The 21,291-nt window shown below is 42.1% G+C and overlaps 1 protein-coding gene across 1 annotated transcript in view; it reads right to left on the reverse strand.

The window, feature by feature from the left end:
• Positions 1-2,332: 2,332 nt before the first annotated feature.
• The window catches only part of LOC138906243 (uncharacterized), a 36,471-nt gene continuing 17,512 nt past the window's right edge, over positions 2,333-21,291 (reverse strand). Inside the window, exons 2-10 of the mRNA XM_070194776.1 lie at positions 17,317-18,315; positions 17,256-17,262; positions 16,921-17,202; positions 5,802-6,002; positions 5,385-5,648; positions 4,613-4,840; positions 4,241-4,564; positions 2,507-2,718; positions 2,333-2,407 (exon numbers count right to left, since the gene is read on the reverse strand). Coding sequence (XP_070050877.1) covers positions 2,333-2,407; positions 2,507-2,718; positions 4,241-4,564; positions 4,613-4,840; positions 5,385-5,648; positions 5,802-6,002; positions 16,921-17,202; positions 17,256-17,262; positions 17,317-18,315 — 2,592 coding nt within the window. The remainder of the gene's footprint in view (positions 2,408-2,506; positions 2,719-4,240; positions 4,565-4,612; positions 4,841-5,384; positions 5,649-5,801; positions 6,003-16,920; positions 17,203-17,255; positions 17,263-17,316; positions 18,316-21,291) is intronic.

Genomic DNA, 21,291 nt, shown 5'->3' on the forward strand with positions numbered 1-21,291 from the left:
TATAGGTGAGATACAAACATAATACAATCAACAACTCAAAAATAACCCAACTACAATTCGGGACCTTCAATACAACAAAACCCCCAAATATACCATTACACACCCAATCAATAAGTTATCAATTAGCCTAAAATTGCAATGACGAGAGACCAGCCTACTACCCTACCATATGTGGAATTTCTCCATGCCCTTTTTTCCTTTCAAACTCCATAAATCAGAAGCACAATAGGCCAACACGAGTGGACTACAAAATAGTCCACTAAAAGTAAAATAAATCGAACTCACGGCTTCCGATCACCGTCCTATGAGTTCTAACTATTAGAAAATAAATTTATCAAACTTCCTTGATATTTAAAGCTTAAATACCAAAAGTAAACATGTTCTTAACTATGAAGTACCTTCCAAAACTCAAACAACAAAGAAAAAGAGAGGCGATATAGCGATACTTACGTCGTAGGGATCGTTCTAATATTATCGCTTCTTGATTTCGTATCCGGGATGTTAATCTCCTTTGAAACCCTAGAAGAGAGCTTATGGATATGCTTATGGATGTTCTCAGGTCGTGTTCTATGGGAAAATGAAGATAAAAATGGCCTAAGACCTATATATATCAAGTTTGGAAAAGTCAAAGAGGTGCTAGCTTGGCACCCTATCATTGGCTAATCTTCCGACGCTTATATATTTTTATCCGGATGTCGTATGAACGAACAGTTAAGAGAGTTGGCAACTACATTCCAAGAACTTCAATTTGGTATATAATATGTCCCCAAAAAGACCCCATATAGCACACGAAATTTATTGCTCAAAAAGCGCCGTTACAAGGCAAATCCTTATTCGGTTTTTCCGCAACTTAAATCCGACTTTTTCCAAACTTTATATTTTCTGTCCAAATATCATATATAGTAATATTATGACTTTAAACTTATTTAAATTATAATTTACAAGTCTCATATTCATTATACGTTACCTTGGGACGCACAAGGGGTAACAATCTCCCCCCTTAGAAACATTCATCCTCGAATGTTAAACTCTCAAAGATCTATAGAAATTTTGGCAGAGTCTCCTCTATAACAGTACTATTACCAACCTGTCAGACAGAAAATCCAACAATACAAAGCCACATAGGGCCACAATCATCAATAACACTAATAGCCTCACACGACCAATGACAATAACTAACATAAGAATCAAGTACTATATACATACCTAAAGGCTATGATGTCTCAGTCCGATCCTCCCTCGGAAGCGAAAACAAGTAAGGATACCTAGACTTCATGTCTTCTTCAGCTTCCCAAGTCATCTCCTCCACATTCTTGTTTCTCCAAAGTACTTTAACTAAAGCTACGTCTTTAGTTCTCAATCTCCGAACTTGTCTATCTAGTATAGCAATGGGAGCTTCCTCATATGATAGCTGCTTTGTGACCTGAACATCGTCAACTGGAATGACTCTAGAAGGATCTCCAATACACTTGTGGAGCATAGACACATGAAAAATTGAATGTACTGACTCCAAGTTAGAAGGCAAGTCTAAGTCATATGCTACCTGGCCTAATCTACATATGATATTATAAGGTCCAATGTACCGAGGGCTAAGCTTTCCTTTCTTACAGAATCTCATAACGCCTTTCATCGGTGATACCTTTAGAAATACCCAGTCATCTACCTGAAACTCCAAGTCTCGCCGTCGATTATCTGCATACAACTTCTGACGATTCTGAGCTGCTAATAGCCTTTCCCGTATAAGCTTAATCTTCTCAACTGCCTATTATACCAACTCTGGTCCTACTAACTTAGTTTCCCCAACCTCGAATCATCCGATAGGTGACCTACACTTCCGTCCGTAAAGAGATTCATATGGATCCATCTAAATGCTGGAATGATAGCTATTATTATATGCGAACTCAATAAGCGGAAGATGATCATCCCAGCTACCCCTGTAGTCTATCACATAATCCCGTAGTATATCTTCCAGTGTCTGAATAGTACGCTCAGCTTGACCATCTGTATGGGGATAAAATAATGTACTAAGATTTACTTGAGTCCCCAATCCTTTTTGGAAGGACCTCCAGAAATCAGCTGTAAACTGAGCACGTCTATCTGAGATAATAGATATAGGGACACCATGAAGTTGTATTATCTCCTTAATGTAAAGCCTTGCATAATCCTCTGCTGAATACGTAGTCTTGATTGGCAGAAAATGGGATGATTTTGTAAGTCTATCAACAATAACCAATATAGAATCGAACTTACGCTGGGTACGAGGTAAGCCTATGATGAAATCCATATTAATTACTTCCTATTTCCAAGTTAGAATCTCTATAGCCTGCAATAATCAACCGGGTTTCTGATGTTCAATCTTAATCTGCTGACAATTAGGGCATTGAGCAACAAACTCTGCTATATCATTCTTCATTTTATCCCACCAGTATATTTCCCTGATATCATGATACATTTTTGTCGCTCCTGGATGAATAGAATAACGAGAATAATGAGTTTCTCCCATAACCTGCTGGCGTAGCCCTGCCACATTAGGAACACATAATCGACCTCGATATCTGAGGACTCTATCTCCTACAATCTCAAATGTTGTCTTCTCTTTCTGAGGGGTTGTATCTCTGTAATGAGATAGCACATGATCTTTATACTGGCGTTCCTTCACTTCAGTTACTAAAGAGGATGTTGTTGTATCCTGAATAGTTACTCCAGTATCACCTGAATCTAGTAATCGAACTCCAAGATTAGCTAGCTGATGAATCTCACGGGCTATCTCACTCTTCTCTAGCTATAAATATGATAGGCTACCCATAGATCTACGGTTGAGGGCGTCGACTACTACATTCGCCTTCCCTAGATGGTATAAAATATCAACATCATAGTCTTTCAGTAGCTCCAACCATCGCCTCTGACGTAAATTCAATTCCTTTTGCTTGAAGACATACTGAAGGCTCTTATGATCTGTATAAATATCAACATGAATGCCATACAAATAGTGCCTCCACATCTTTAGTGCATGAATCACCGCGGCTAACTCTAAATCATAGGTCGGGTAATTCTTCTCGTGCTTTCTTAGTTATCTAGAAGCATAAGCTACAACCTTACCATGCTGCATCAGTACACAACCCAATCTAATTCCTGAAGCATCACAATAGATAGCATAACCATCGGTACCCTCTGGTAGTGTCAGAACTGGTGCTGAAGTCAATCTGTCCTTCAATGCTTGGAAACTCCGCTCACAAGCATCAGTCCACTGAAACTTAGTTGCCTTCTGATTCAACTTTGTCAATGGTGCTGAAAGAGAAGAAAAGCCCTCTACAAATCTCTTGTAATAACCTGCCAAACCCAGGAAGCTACGAACCTCCATCGGTGTCGTGGGTCTAGGCCAAGTCTTCACTGCCTCAATCTTCTGTGTATTAACCCGGATACCCTCACCTGAAATAATATGTCCAGGGAAAGCTACAGAATTCTACAAGAATTCACATTTGGAGAATTTTGCGTACAACTTCCTTTCTTGTAGAACTGTGAGCACAATACACAAATAATTTGCATGCTCAACCTCTGAACGAGAATAAACCAAAATATCATCTATAAATACAATCATGAATAGGTCTAGAAAGTGTCTGAACACACTCTTTATCAAGTCCGTGAATACTGCTGGGGCATTGGTCAAACCCGAACGACATAACACAAAACTCAAAGTGCCCGTATCTGGTCCTGAATGTTGTCTTTGGAATATCTTTCTCTTTAGCCCTTACTTGATGGTACCCAGACCTCAAGTCTATTTTCGAGAAACACCTGAAACCCTGCAACTGATCAAATAAATCATCAATCCTCGGGAGCGGGTACTTATTCTTAATTGTTGCCTTATTCAACTGTTTGTAATCAATACATATCCGCAAGGAACCATCTTTTTTTCTCACATATAATACAGGTGCTCCCAACGGTGATGTACAGGGTCTGATAAAGCCTTTTTCTAGCAAATCCCTCAGTTATTATTTCAACTTTATCAGCTCTGCAGGTGCCATTCTATAAAGAGGAATAGATATCGGCTGAGTATCTGATAATGTGTCATTATCAAATTCAATCTCCTACTCTGGCGGAAGGCCTGGAGGCTCATTGAGAAACTCATTAACCACCGGATAGACTGAAGGTGACTTTGCTTTCACATACTGTACCTGGACTAAGTGATAAATATAGCCCTTTCTGATCATCTTCCTTGCATTGAGATAGGAAATAAACCTACCTCTCGGCAATGCAGTATTACCTTTCCACTCTAGAACTGACTCCCCTGGAAATTGGAACCGAACCATCTTTGATCTACAATCAACGTTAGCATAACAAGAAGCCAACCAATCCATACCCATTATAATATCAACTTTTACCATATCTATCTCAATCAAGTCCGCTACTGTAGAACTACTATGGACTACTACTATACAATCTTTATATACCCGTCTAGCTATCACTGGATTCCCAACAGGTGTAGACACCTCAAAAGGTTTAATCAACTCAGGTTTTATCCCAAACTTGCTAGAGACCAATTGAGTGACATACGATAAGGTGAAACCTGGATCAATCAATGCATGTACATCATATAAGGATACTAATAATATACCTGTAACAACATCAGGTGATGACTCCTGATCCTGTCGACCCGTTAATGCATAAACGCGGTTCTGAGGATCGCTCGAGATAGATGCTCCACTTCTGCCTCTACCATGACCGGCTGGTGCCTGTGAACCTTTCCCAGGGGGGCGTACTGATGACGATGAACCAGCTACATATCCCGCTGGCTGAACTATACCTGTACTACCTCTCGTCGAACAATCTCTCATAATGTGGCCTTGTAAAACCACAAGTATAACAAACACCTAACCCCACAAGGCACTGCCCGGCATACTGCTTACCACACTGAGCACATCGTGGTAAGGGTGGCCTCATCTGACTTGACTCACTTATATACTGAGAACTAGAGGCCCTAGAACTCTGACTGGGCCCTGCATAGATGGAACGATCAAATCTCCTATCGACAAACTAAGGGGGTGCACTAGCCGATGGCTGGGCTGGATACCTCAGGTACTGCTTTCTTTGACCACCTCGAAACTCACCAGAAGGACCTGAAGATCTCACTCTCTTACTCTGGACGCTATCATGCTCACGGTCGGCCCTCTACTTCTGCTTATGCTCCTCTATACCCTGAGCGTATGCCCTAATACGAGAAATATCAATGCCTGGATGAAGTGAGACCGACATACAGTCATTAAGGAGGTGCGACTCCAACCCCATCATGAAGCGGTGAACCCGATCCTCCATCTTAGCTACAATAGTGGGAGCATACCTAGCCAAATAATCAAACTAAAGGTTGTACTCTCGAACACTCATATTACCCTGCCGAAGTGTCAAGAACATATCAACTCTGGCCCTTCTAAGCTCTGGTGGCAAATAATGACAAAGAAAATCCTCTGTAAACTCCTGCCATACTGCTGGAAGGGCATCCTCACCTCTGGACAACTCCCAAGACTCGTACCAATTAACTACAACATCCTGAAGTCTATAGGAAGCTATCTCAATTGACTCAGTCGCAGTGGCCTTTATTACCCTCAAAGTCCTCTGCATCCTATCAATAAATACCTGAGGGTCCTTGTTTGGATCTGTTCCAATGAATATCGGAGGGTCCAAATTAATGAAATCATGAATCCTCACACCGATGGCCCTATCTGCATGACCAATACCCACCTCCTGGCGCCGAGCCGTTGCGGCCACTAATCGAGTCAGTAGCTGAATAACATCTCTCATCTCCTAACCTGGTCCATCTGGCTGAGTAGCTGGGGGTACTGGAGCTGGTGCCCCTCGGATATCCTCTGGAGAGGGTAGGGTATGTGAAGTCTGAGATGGAGTCTCACTATGCGACTCTCCCCGAGCCCTGGTAACTCGTGGTGCTTGATGTATAGTCTCATCAGCCATGGACTTGCCCTTCTGGGTGGTTGTAGCCTTCTTGGGCATCACTGAAAATACAACATATCATTAGGAGAATGAATCTTTATATCGCACGATCTAAGATAAGAATGGAGAATAATATCCTATATGTCCTGCAGCCTCCTGTTTATAAGTGTGGTGCACAACACACTCATAAACAAGACTCTACTAAATACTGTCTGTAGACAACCCTAGGATGGAACTGCTCTGATACCACTCATGTCACGACCCAAACCGATAGGCTGTGACGAGTGCCCGAGTTCTACCTATCGAACACCCTAAACATATGTCTAAGATATAAATATGAAATAAGTGTAGGTCATGCATAACGTCTGGAAATAAACTACTAATTCATATGAATAACATACGTGGAAAAAAATACCCAAAAGACATACATATATATATATATATATATATGGAATACGGTAGGGCGAGCCGACAAGGCCAAATACTATCCAACTATATATGACTGTCTACAGATCTCTAACAGAATGTTCAACTGTATAAAGGACGGGACTGGGGCCCATCATACCCATATATATACAAAAGTACAAAACTCAATAGCAGCTCCGGATCAAATGGAGCACACCAATTCTCGCTAAGCAAGGATCCTAAGATGGGGGACCGTCTGCCTGTCTACCTGCACCTGCGGGCATGAAACGCAGGCCCCCATGCAATAGGGGCATCAGTACGAGTAATGTACCGAGTATGTAAGGCATAAAAATTAGTATATAAAAGACATGAAAGAAACATGGAGTAAAGGACTCAACCTATAAGTCTGAATAGCTCTGTGAATCATGAAACAATTATAATGTCATGTATATGCGTATAAATGTCATATCACGCATAGGTATATGCGTACTGTAATGACCCGACTTGTTGTTTTAAGAATTTATGCCCCATTGAATGACTTAAGGTCCCGGGAAACTTCATAATATGTATTATGTCCCGCGGGTGTGGTCGAGTTTGATTTTTGAAAGATTTAGAATTTAATTGAAAGAGAAATTCTCATTTTGAAGCTTAAATGGAAAGAGTTGACCAAAGAGTTGACTTTTGAGCAAACGATCTCAGAATAGAATTTTGATGATGTCAATATATTCGTATAGTGATTTTGGACTTAGGCGTGTGTTCGGATTTGGATTTCGAAGTCCGTAGGACAATTCGACGCGTTTTGGCAAAAGTTGGAAAATAGACAATTTTTGGAAAGTTCGATCGAAGGTTGAACTTTTGATAACAAGGTCGGAATCTAATTTTGGAAATTGTAATAGGTCCGTTATGTCACTTATGACTTGTGTGCAAAATTTGAGGTCAATCGGACTTGATTCGATAGGTTTCGGCATCGAATGTTGAAGTTGGAAATTTCATAATAGACTAAGGTTTCAAGTGAGTTCGCACAAGACCTAACTTTAAATGATCATACCTCTCTTTATATGAAGATTTACATGGTGTATTACCTATCAAAAGAAAGGTCTATGTGTCTAGTTTCCAAAGCTTCAAACCATTTGTCATTCGAACATTCCTACAAAACGTTATGACCAAATTACTAAAGGCTGGAAAAATGCGATTCTACAACCAATTCTGCGATCGCAAAACTGTTTCTGCGACCACAAAACTGGTCGCAGAATGGACCAGAAGAGCCCAGTTTTGGGCACCGATTTTACGGCCCTCATACCCATTCTGCGGTCCATTATGCGACCACAGACCTGCTTTCGGAGGGTTAATTTTTCTATTTTCATAACCCGACCCCATTTTGATAAATAGGATTTGGGGCTTATTTTGGGGTGTTTTTCTGAGGGGTTTAGAGAGAGGTAAGAGTATTTTAGAGAGAGAAATAGGGAACCTAATATTCTAATCATCCAATCTTCAAGAATCAAGGAAGCTAATCACAAGATCTTCATCAAAGAGGTAAGATTCAACCCCTAGTCTTCAATTTCGAGTTTGGGGTAAAAGATTGGTGATTGGGAGTATGATTCTTGGGTGTAAGAGTATTATGTATATATGCTTGTACCAATAAGGTTTGTGGAAATATTGTTGAGATCAAATAAGTAAATATTAGGTTTTGGAATGAAGGAATACTTGTAAAGAACCTTGTAACCAAATTTGCACACCTAGTGTTTGATAAAATACTCAAATAAGCTGAAACCATGAAAATCTTCCTAATTATGGTTCACTTTTGTTATGCTTCTAAATAGAGTGAAGTTGCTAGAATTTTCGGAACCTCGTAGTAATGTAAGGAAGGCTCAAGAAAGATTGGAGTCATCCGGAGGTCAATTCAAGCAAGAAGGCGATTTTGGAATATCGACCTAACTTCAAAAAGGTAAGTGTCTTGTTTAACCTCGAGTGGGGGAATTTTTCCTTACGCATTGAGTTTTATGTGAAAATTGTATAATTGAAAACCATGTACGCTAGGTGACGAGTGCATACTTGGTTTATATGTGCGAATTTCATTGATTAAAAATCTTTAGATGCCCTTATGTATTAAATTAGAAATTATTGGCACTTATTAAATCCTCTATTTGTCATGCCTAGATCCTTGTTTGTTGAAATTGTTTCTATATGATGATTTGGTGTGATTGCCACCTTGAATTTATGTGAAATATATTTTTTTAAGATTTTGTACACATTATGGTCGAGCCATGGGCTCCTTATTGTGGAAAATGATGTATTGTTGATTTCTGTGGCAAGTTATGATATGTGAGCACTTGATGTGCAGTTGTTGAAATCATATTTACTTTGGGACTATGGAACGGTATTTTGGGAGATCCCCCTGCCCTACACATTTACTTTGGGACTACGGAACGGTATTCCGGGAGATTTCCCTGCTCATTTACTTTGGGACTACGGAACGGTATTCCGAGAGATTCCCCTGCACATTTACTTTGGGACTACAGAACGGTATTCCGGGAGATTCCCCTGCACATTTACTTTGGGATTACAGAACGGTATTCCGGGAGATTTCCCTGCACATTTACTTTGGGACTACGGAACGGTATTCCGGGAGATCCCTTCCTGTCTTGCATATTTACTTTTTGGGACTACGAGGCAGTACTTCGGGAGTGCCCTTTTGTTGATATTTTCTATGGATGTACTTGCCTTTGGTTATTTTATTTTTCCGCAATTTGTAAATTCTTGTGTTTTTTCATGATATATTATTTGACTTAATATTAAGTGTTTTGTATTTCTTGATGTATTGTGTTGACCTTGACTTTTTCGTACAAGACTTTGAGGATTTGTATTTTTCGGTTATATTTATTTTTGATGATTGAGTTGTTTTAAAAAAGAAATTCTAGTATGTTTAATTTAATAAATTCTATATCCAAATCAGTAGTTTAGCTGATGCTTTATTTTAATGGAAATGTCATTTTTCCTCACTCAAACGATTTCTAAAATAAACTTATCTTTTTGTTGATTTCTTACTTGATTTAAAGATTTTTAACCTTACTTTATTGAAAATAAATTGATCGTGCAGATCTTATATACATTGATATTTTTGTCCGTGAGTTGTCCGTGCAGTTATAAAAATAATATGGGCATGAGGTGCCGGAGAAAAATATGATGATTTTATTATTGACACGTGAGTTGTCGGTGTGATGGTGATAGAAATATGGGCACGAGGTGCCGTGAAAAATATGAAAGTGAGCTGAGACCCGTAATATTTATGATTGTGAAATGAGGTGTCACATGATGACTTTTACTTGAAAATATATTTATTGAAAAGAATTATATTTGAAAGATAATTATTCAAAAGAAGTATATTCGAAAGATATTTATCTTAAAGAATAATATGTGAAGGATTTATATTTGAAGGACTTGACTTGTTGATTGTACTTGTGTTCCTTATTCGCCTGAGTAATAATTATGATGTTCTTATTGTCTTGTTGTTATATCATTGGTTGAGTTTGTTATTATCATTGCTAGTTGTTTTCCAGAACTATTGTATACTGCTATATTATACAGGTTATTTGACTAGTGAGTGTCTTGACTGTACCTCGTCTCTACTCCACTGAGGTTAGTCTTGATACTTACTGGGTACTGACCGTGGTGTACTTATACTACAATTCTGTACATTGTTTTGCAGAGCCAGGTATTGGAGGTATCGGACCTGGACAGAATTAGAGTGTGATCGTAAGGATTCAAGGTAGAGCTGCTTGGTCGTCGCAGTCCCTTGGAGTTAGTTCATTTCATTGTACTGTTAATTTTTAATCAAACAGTATTGAGTATTCGATCATTGAGATCATTTCATGTATTATGTTAGAGTTCGTGACTCAGTACTACCAGTCTTGGGAGGCTGTTATAATTATTTCCGTTGTTGGTTTCGTTTATTAAAAAAATGGCTTCGAAATATAATGGAAATCGGCTTAGCTAGTCTTAGAGACTAAGTGCCATCACGACGCTTGTGGTGGGATTTTGGGTCGTGACACGTACATAACATCATCAAGACTTTGAGGGCATCCCACTATATCATATCAGCCTCTGTGGGCGAAATCATAAACGTATACCAACTGATCAGGTGGTGGTGCGTATATAACGCCATAATCTTTTCCCATACCCCATATACAAATACTATACGCGAATATAACGCCTTCTGGTCATGGGTCAGTATACATGTATAAATGGATGCAATGCATAATGAAGTAAGTCAATAAGATCTCTCGGAATGTCATGAGACCCATGAACAGACGATATGATAGTAGGACATATGGGGAATTCAGAACATAGGCAACCCTAGTATCTCTAAGAATATAATCATTTATGAAAGTTGTGTGCTTGCTCGTTTCGTTTGTATCATATGGATCATGCCAAAAGGAAAGAAGGGGTAGCCTTAACATACCTCAAGTCATCAATGCAACTCAACAGCAAGCTTATGACAACTAACGCGCCGACCCTATAACAAGAAATACAAGTACAACTTAGATGGCGCTAGTATATCACGTATTTCAAACGATAACTCGATTCTAAAATAAAATGGTCAGCATTTCCCCTGATTTTACTGCTCCCTCAAGACTACTATAGGTGATATACAAACATAATACAACTAGCAACTCAAAAACAATCCAACTACAATTCGGGACCTTCAATACAACAAAAACCCCAAATATATCATAACACACTCAATCAACAAGTTATCAATTAGCCTGAAATTGCAACGACGAGCGACCATCCTACTACCCTAGCACATGTGAAATTTCTCCACGCCCTTTTATCCTACCAAACTCCAAAATCAGCTGCACCATAGGCCAACACGAGTGGACTACAAAATAGTCCACTAAAAGTAAAATAAATCGAACTCACGGCTTCCGACCACCGCCCCGTGAGTTCTAACTATTAGGAAATAAATTTATCAACCTTCCTTAATATTTAAAGATTAAATACAGAAATTAAACATTTTCTTAACTATGAAGTACCTTCTAAAACTCAAACAACAAAGAAAAAGAGAGACGATATAGCGATACTTACGTCGTAGGGATCGTTCTAATGTTATCGCTTCTTGAGTTCGTACCCGGGATATTAATCTCCGTTGAAACCCTAGAAGAGAGCTTATGGATATGTTTAAGGATGTTCTCAGGTCGTGTTCTATGGACAAATGAAGATAAAGACGGCCTAATACCTATATATATATATATATATATATATATATATATATATATCACGTTTGGAAAAGTCAAAGAGGTGCTAGCTTGGCACCATATCATTAGCCCATCTTCCGACACTTATATCTTTTTATCCGGATGTCGTATGAACGAACGGTTAAGAGCGTTGGAAACTACATTCCAAGACATTCAATTTGGTATATAATATGTCCAAAAAATGACCCCATATAGCTGTCACGACCCAAATTATCCCTCCGTAAGGTGTCGTGATGGCACCTAGTCTTTATGAATAGGTAAGCCTAATATTGCGAAAAACATAAAGAAACACAACATTTTAAAGATAAACAACATATTATAAATAGCCAAGAGTAGTACCACTAGGCATGTACAAAATAATTTTCCAAGACCCGGAATATCACTAAGTTACAAGCTGCTATAATCTATGTAGCTCTATACAAAAGTCTGAAGATAATAAAGAAAGTCTCTAGGTGAGGGAGTAGAAGGGGACTCCGAATATCTGCAGACGCAAGCAGAAGTACCTTGAAGTCTCTTAGAATCAGCAGCATGCACTAACCCCAAGGTTGATAGCTCGTACCTGGATCTGCACACGAAAATATGTGCAAGAAGGGCATGAGTACACTGCGATGATACCCAGTAAGTGCCAAGCCTAACCTCGGTCGAGTAGTGACGAGGTCAGGTCAAGGCCCTAACGGAGTAAATATAATAAATTAAACATTAAAAGATATAAGTTAAATTTACGGTAACATAGTTAGAGAAATTCTCGAAAATTTAACAGTTAAGGGAGCCCTCGGCTCAAAACAAGGTAAACACAGTGGGAAATCTCCCGGGATACCATCCCGTAGTTCTGAATGAATATGCAGTACAAGGGGATCTCCCGGAATACGTCCGTAGTCCCAAAGTAAATATGCAGTGCTGGGGGATCTCTCGGAATACGTCCTAGTCCCAAAGTAAATATGCAGTAGGGGGATCTCCCGTAATACGTCTGTAGTCCCAAAGTGAATATGCAGTACAGGGGGATCTCCCGGAATACGTCCGTAGTCCCAAAGTAAATATGCAGTGCTGGGGGATCTCCCGGAATACGTCCGTAGTCCCAAAGTAAATATGCAGTGCGGGGGGATCTCCCGGAATACGTCCGTAGTCCCAATTTAAATATGCAACGCAAGATGAAATGGTAGGTATGGCATTACGTTATACAGTTTATACTGAACACAGATAAGGGAATATGGATTTAACTAAGCATGGCGCACAGAATGTCAAATAGGCAGTTAGAACACGTAAGCATGCTTTTCTAGTCTAAACTAAACAATTAAGCATATTAGTGCAATTCAATAAGAGAAGCAATTTATGATGTAAAAAGGATAAACATGATTTTTTTTTTTGCAATAACAGCCCGTGTACGTACTCGTCACCTTACGTACACGGCGCCCACACACCAAATAATATCAAGACATTCTAAGGGGAAAGTCCCCAACACAAGGTTAGGCAAGCCACTTACCTCGAACCGCTCAAATCACCTAGATAACACGTTCTTGCCACGAGTATCCGACTCCAAATGGCCCGAATCTATTCAAATAAATTGCATAATATAAATATAACTACGAGTAACTAATTTAGCTAATTAATTCGAAGGTAAAGCGTGAAATTAGGAAAAACGCCGAAAAGTCACCCCGGGCCCACGTCTTGGAATCGGGTAAAAGTCATAAAATACGAACACCCATTCACTCACGAGTTTACTCATACCAAAATTGCTCAAATCCGATACCAAAATCTCGATCAAAACCCCCAAAATTCGGTCTTAGAATCTTTCTCAATTTTTCACCCCAAATCCGAAATTAAATGATGAAATCAACCATAGATTAGTGGAATATAACCATAAAGGAGTTAGGAATAATTACCCAAAAACTTCCTCCGAAAATCTCTCCAAATTTCGACTTCTACCGAGCTCTCAATCATTTTTTTGTGTTATGAGCTCAACCCTCGTTTTTGAACCTTAAATTCTGCCCAGGTGCGTTATTCTTCGCGAACGCGACATCACGATCGCAAATGCGAACGCGATGAACAATCGTCCACTGGCCCTAAATTCCTCCTTCGCGAAGCGAGGGGACTTCTCGTGAACGCGTACCTTCCACTGACGGACCCTTCGCGAATGCGGGAACCTTTTCGCGAACACGTAGGCTTAATGCCCGAAGCTTCCTCTGCCCAGTTCCTTTACGCGAACGCGAGGAACATATCGCGAACGCATAGGCTTAAGGTCCCACACCTTCGCGAGTGCGGGAACAACATCGCGAACGCAAAGAACAACTTCGCTGCCTTTCCCAGACTCTCTACGCGATCGCGAGGCACCTCTCGCGAACACGATGAAGGATTTTTCTGCAATAAAACACCAGAAATTTGCCACTTCTCTAAGTCCAAAGATGACCCGTTGAGCATCCGAAATACACCCGAGGCCCCCGAGACCTTGACCAAACATACCAACCAATCCTAAAATACCATACGAACTTAGTTGAGCTCTCAAATCCCATCAAACAATGCTAAAATCACGAATCACCCTCCAATTTAAACTTAAAGAACTTGAAACTTCAAAATTCTATAACCGATGCCAAAACCTATCAAATCACGTCCAATTGACCTCAAATTTTGCGCACAAGTCATAATAAACATTACGAACCTACTCCAACTTTCGAAATCGTAAAACGACCCCGATATCAAAAATTCCACTATCGGCCCAAAACTCCAAAAATTCGACTTTCGCCATTTCAAGCCTACATGAGCTACGAACCTCCAAAATACAATCCGGACACGCTCCTAAACCCAAAATCACCTAATGGAGCTAAAGGAACCAGCGGAATTCCATTCCAGAGTCATCTTCACACAGTTCCGACTACGGTCCAAATCCTAAGGCTTAAGCTCTCATTTAGGGACTAAGTATCCCAAAACACTCCGAAACTCAAAACCAATCATCCCGGCAAGTCACAATAGTAGAAAAAGATTTGGGGAAAGCAGTTAATAGGGGATCGGGGCTATTACTCTCAAAATGACCGGCCGGGTCGATACATCCTCCCCCTCTTAAAATAATCGTTCGTCTTCGAACGAGTATAAAGACATACCTGAAACTGTTAAAAGATGAGGGTACTGGCTGCGCATATCCTGCTCGGTCTCCCAAGTCGCTTCCTCGACCGGCTGACCCCTCCACTGGACCTTTACTGAAGCAATATTCTTTGACCTGAGCTTTTTGACCTGCCTGTCCAAAATGTCTACTGGCTCTTCAACATAAAATAGATCTTTGTCCAACTGGACTAAGCTGAAATCCAATACATGAGTCAGATCACCGTGATACTTCCGGAGCATAGACACGTGGAATACTGGGTGAACTCCTGCTAGGCTGGGAGGCAAGGCAAGCTCATAAGCAATCTCCCCAACTCGCCGCAATATCTCAAAAGACCAATAAACCTCAGGGTCAGCTTGCCTTTCTTCCCGAACCTCATGACACCCTTCACAGGCGATACCCGAAGCAAGACCCGCTCACCAACCATAAATGCCAAATCACGAACCTTACGGTCTGCATAACTCTTCTGCCTGGACTGGGCTGTGCGAAGTCTCTCCTGAATCACCGTCACCTTATCCAGGGCATCCTGCACCAAATCTGTACCCAACAATCGGGCCTCGCCCGGCTCAAACCATCCCACTGGGGACCGGCACCGCCTACCATACAAAGCCTCATACGGTGCCATCTGAATGTTGGACTGGTAACTGTTATTGTAAGCGAACTCTGCAAGTGGCAAGTATCGGTCCCATGAACCTCCAAACTCTATCACACAGGCATGGAGCATATCCTCAAGAATCTGAATTGTGCGCTCGGATTGCCCGTCCATCTGAGGGTGAAAGGCTGTGCTCAACTCCACCCTAGTACCCAACTCCTGTTGTACGGCTCTCCAAAACCGGGATGTGAACTGTGTACCTCTATCTGAAATGATGGATACTGGAATACCATGAAGGCGAACAATCTCTCTGATATAAATCTTAGCCAACCTCTCAGAAGAATAAGTGGTCAACACTAGAATAAAATGAGCTGACTTGGTCAGCCGATCCACGATCACCCAAATAGCATCGAACCTTCTCAAAGTCCGTGGAAGTCCAACTACAAAGTCCATAGTGATCCGCTCCCACTTCCACTCTGGGATCTCTAACCTTTGAAGTAATCCACCCGGCCTCTGGTGCTCATTTTTGACCTGCTGACAGTTGAGACACTTGGCCACAAACCTAACTATATCCTTCTTCATCCTCCTCCACCAGTAGTGTTGTCTCAAATCCTGGTACATCTTCGCGGCACCGAGATGAATGGAGTACCGCGAGCTGTGGGCCTCCTCAAGAATCAACTCCCGAAGCCCATCTACATTGGGCACATAGATCCGGCCCTGCATCCTCAACACACCGTCATCACCAATAGGCCTATCTCTGGCATCACCTCGCCGAACCCTGTCCTGAAGAACTAGAAGATGAGGATTATCATACTGGCGCTCACTGATACGGTCATAAAGAGAAGACCGAGCAACCACACAAGCTAATACCCGGCTAGGCTCTGAAATATCCAATCTCATGAACTGGTTGGCTAAGGCCTGAACATCCAAGGCTAAAGGCCTCTCAACTACCGAATGATATGCCAAACTCCCCAAACTCTCTGCCCGGCGACTCAAGGCGTCGGCCACTACATTGACCTTCCCCGGGTGGTATAATATAGTGATATCATAGGCTTTAAGTAGCTCCAACCACCTCCGCTGATGCAAATTAAGGTCCTTCTGCCTGGACAAGTACTGCAAACTCTGATGGTCAGTGTAAATCTCACAGGAAACACCGTACAAATAATGACGCCAGATCTTCAGGGCTTGAACAATAGCTGCTAACTCGAGATCATGAACTAGATAATTCTTCTCGTGCACCTTTAACTGTCTAGATGCATAGGCAATCACCCTACCATCCTGCATCAATACTGCTCCAAGGCCAATCCTTGAGGCATCACAATAGACAGTGTAGGACCCCAAACCTGTAAGTAATACTAATACTGGGGCTGTAGTCAAAGTTGTCTTGAGCTTCTGAAAGCTCTACTCACACTCCTCGGTCCACCTGAATGGAGCACCCTTCTGGGTCAGCCTGGTCATAGGTGCTGCAATGGATGAAAATCCCTCCACAAAGCGACGGTAATACCCCGCCAAACCAAGGAAACTGCGGATCTCCATAATTGATGACGGTCTAGGCTAACTCTGCACTGCCTCCACCTTCTTCGGATCTACCTTGATCCCATCACAAGACACTATATGGCCCAAGAATGCCACTGAATCAAGCCAGAATTCACACTTAGAAAATTTTGCATACAATTTCTTCTCCCTCAAAGTCTGAAGCACGGTCCTCAGGTGCTGCTCATGATCTTCCCGAGACCGGGAATATACCAGGATGTTATCAATAAACACAATGACGAAGGAATCAAGATAAGGTCGGAATACACCGTGCATCAAATGCATAAAGGCTGCTGGGGCATTGGTCAACCCAAATGACATGACAAGAAACTCATAGTGACCATATCTGGTTCTGAAAGCAGTCTTCGGGATATCCAGCTCCGAATCTTCAACTGATGATAGCCAGCACGCAAGTCAATCTTGGAAAATACCCTGGCACCCCGTAACTGATCAAATAAATCATCAATGCGAGGCAAAGGATACCCGTTCTTCACTATAACCTTGTTCAGCTGCCGATAATCAATACACATACGCATAGAACCATCCCTCTTCTTCACATATAAGACCGGAGCACCCCAAGGTGATGCACTGGGCCTGATGAAACCCTTATCAAGCAACTCCTGCAACTGCTCCTTCAACTCCTTCAACTCAGAAGGAGCCATACGGTAGGGAGGAATAGAAATGGGCTGAGTGCCCGGCAACAAATCAATGCCGAAATCAATATCTCTATCGGGCGGTATACCCAGAAGATCAGCTGGAAACACATCTGGAAAGTCCCTCACTACTGGAACTGACTCGACTGTATGAGTATCAATACTAACGTCTCTCACATAGGCCAAATACGCATCATACCCTTTCTCAACCATTCGTTGAGCCTTAAGAAATGAAATGACCCTGCGGGGAGTATACTCTAAGGTACTTCTCCACTCTAATCTCGGCAAAACTGGCATAGCCAGCGTCATGATCTTAGCGTGACAATCAAGAATGTCATAATGGGGCGACAACCAGTCCATGCCCAAGATAACATCAAAATCTACCATACTGAGTAATAACAAATCGGCTCTGGTCTCAAAACCACTAAGAGCAATCAAACACGACCGATATACGCAGTCCACAATGAGAGAATCTCCCACAAGAGTAGATACATAAATAGGGGAACTCAAAGAATCCTGAGATATCCTCAAATGTGGAGCAAAATAAGAAGACACATATGAATACGTAGAGCCTGGGTCAAATAATATTGATGCATCCCTATGACAGACAAGGACGATACCTGTGATGACTGAATCTAAAGCAATGGCCTCTGAATGGGCTAGAAGGGCATAGTGCCTGGCCTGGCCTCCCCCTCTAGGGCAACCTCGATCTCCCCGACCTCCATCTCGAGCTGGCTGAGGAGGTGGGGTGGCAGCTGGTGCTGGAAGAATGGCCGGAGGACCCAGTGGAGCACGTGAGGGATGATAAATCTGTGGAGGTACACCCCTCCTGGCTCTGGGCAATATCTAACCAGGTGACGAGTATCACCACACTCAAAACAACCTCTCTGAGGACGCGGCGGTTGAGACTGACTCGGACCTGGCCTGCTGGACTGGCCGGTAATAGCACCTTGAGTAGGAGGCATACTGGATACTGGCGGTGCATAATAGGGCTCCTGAGGTCTAGGAGGTGCTGGAACACCGCTGGCTACTGGAAGAGCTGAATGAATAGGGCGACTCATAAAACCCCTACCATAGCGTGCTGCTGGTGCACGAGCTCCTGAATAATGACCAGTCTCTCGAGACCTCTGGGCCTCTCTCTCCTCTCTGTCCCGGTCAAACATGCCCTCCACTCTCCTGGCAATGCTCACTGCCTGCTGATATGTGATGTCCATCTACAACTCCCTGGCCATACTGGTCCGAATACTGGGGTGGAGTCCCTCAATGAAGCGATGAACCCTCTCTCTAACTGTAGCAACCAGAGCCGTTGCATGGCAAGCTAACTCACTGAAACGGACTGCATACCCCGACATAGTCATAGCACCCTGACGCAACTGCTCAAACTCTTCGCGTCAAGCATCCCTGAGGCTCTGAGGAACATACTCACGCAAGAACATCTCTGAAAATTGAGTCCAAGTGAGTGGGGCTGCCTCATCCGGACTACTCAGCTCATAGGCACGCCACCACTGATATGATGCTCCCCTCAGCTGGAAAGCGGTGAAAGAAACCCTACTCGTCTCCACAATACCCATAGTACGGAGAATACGATGACACTCCTCAAGAAAACCCAGAGCATCATCTGAAGCTAGTCCGCTGAAAGTAGGTAGGTGGTACTGCTTGTACCTCTCAAGTCTGAGCTGCTCTGCCTCTGAAGCAGTTACCCTGATCTCATGCTAAACCGGAGCCACTAGGGACATAGGAATATACTCTGGGGCCTGATCAACTTGGACCCTCTGCTCAGAAGTGCGGGCTGTGGGAGTCTCTGCCCTTCCCCTGGACTAAGATGTAGCGGGAGCTATCAGAAATAGTCCAGCCTGAGCCAGGGTACTGAACATGCTCAAGAACTGAGCTAAAGTCTCCTGGAGAGTAGCAATAGGGATCTCCGGTGCTGGACCTACAATTGGAGCTACTGGGGGCTCCTCTGACGCAGCTCTCGTAGGTGCTCGGGCTGCACCGCGTGGTCGTCCTCTACCCCGACCCTGGCCTCTGGCGGCTCTAACAGGGAGCTCGGGTGCCTGATCGTTGGTCCTCCCATTGCGGGTCCTCACCATCTGTGAGAAAGAATAGAATAGAATCTTAGAAATTTTTTTTTGGTGTCAATAACTCGCACGACAAGGAAATCAAAGAAATATGATTGTTCTTAACAGTTACATAGCCTTCCTAAGACAAGTACACACATCTCTGCACTGATCCGCGAGACTCTAATAAACCGGCTTGTGACTCGCGACTCCTATGAACCTAGTGCTCTGATACCAACTTGTCACAACCCAAATTATCCCTCCGTAAGGTGTCGTGATGGCACATAGTCTTTACGACTAGGTAAGCATAATATTGCGAAAAATATAAAGAAACACAACATTTTAAAGATAAACAACATATTATAAATAGCCAAGAGCAGTACCACTCGACATATACAAAATAATTTTCCAAGACCCGGAATATCACTAAGTCACAAGCTGCTATAATCTATGTAGCTCTATACAAAAGTCTGAAGATAATAAAGAAAGTCTCTAGGCGAGGGAGTAGAAGGGGACTCCGAAGATCTGCGGACGCAAGCAGAAGTACCTGGAAGTCTCCTAGAATTAGCAGCACGCACTAACCCCAAGGCTGATAGCTCGTACCTGGATCTGCACACGAAAACATGTGCAGGAAGGGCATGAGTACACCACGGTGATACCCAGTAAGTGCCAAGCCTAACCTCGGTCGTGTAGTGACGAGGTCAGGTTAAGATATAATAAACTAATAAACTAAACAGTAAAAGATATAAGTAAAATTTACGGTAATATAGTTAGAGAAATTGTCGAACATTTAACAGTTAAGGGAGCCCTCGGCTCAAAATAAGGTAAATACAGTTGAAAATCTCCCGAGATACCGTCTCGTAGTTCCAAATAAATATGCAGTACAGGGGGATCTCCCGAAATATGTCCGTAGTCCCAAAGTAAATATGCAGTGCTGGGGGATCTCCCGGAATACGTCCGTAGTCCCAAAGTAAATATGCAATACAGAGGGATCTCCCGGAATATGTCCGTAGTCCCAAAGTGAATATGCAGTATAGGGGGATCTCCCGAAATACGCCTGTAGTCCCAAAGTAAATATGCAGTGCTGGGGGATCTCCCGGAATACATTCGTAGTCCCAAAGTAAATATGTTGTCCTGGGGGATCTCCCGGAATACGTCCGTAGTCTCAATTTAAATATGCAACGCAAGATGAAATGGTAGGTATGACATCGAGGTATACAGTGTATACTGAATACAGATAAGGGAATAGGGATTTAACTAAGCATGGCGCACAGAATGTCAAATAGGCAGTTAGAACATGTAAGCATGCTTTTCTAGTTTAAACTAAACAATTAAGCATATTAGTGCAATTTAATAAGAGAAGCAATTTATGATTTAAAAAGGATAAACAGGATTTTTTTTTTTTGCAATAACAACCTGTGTACGTACTCGTCACCTCACGTACACGGCGCCCACACACCAAATAATATCAAGACATCCTAAGGGGAAAGTCCCCAACACAAGGTTAGGCAAGCCACTTACCTCGAACCGCTTAAATCACCTCGATAACACGTTCTTACCACGGGTATCCGACTCCAAATGGCCCGAATCTATTCAAATAAATTACATAATGTAAATATAACTACGAGTAACTAATTTAGCTAATTAATTCAAAGCTAAAGTGTAAAATTAGGAAAAACGCCCAAAAAGTCACCCCGGGCCCACATCTCGGAATCAGGTAAAAGTCACAAAATATGAACACCCATTCACTCACGAGTTTAATCGT

The sequence above is a fragment of the Nicotiana tomentosiformis genome, chromosome 1, assembly GCF_000390325.3.
Source record: "Nicotiana tomentosiformis chromosome 1, ASM39032v3, whole genome shotgun sequence".
Classification (NCBI taxonomy): Eukaryota; Viridiplantae; Streptophyta; class Magnoliopsida; order Solanales; family Solanaceae; genus Nicotiana; species Nicotiana tomentosiformis.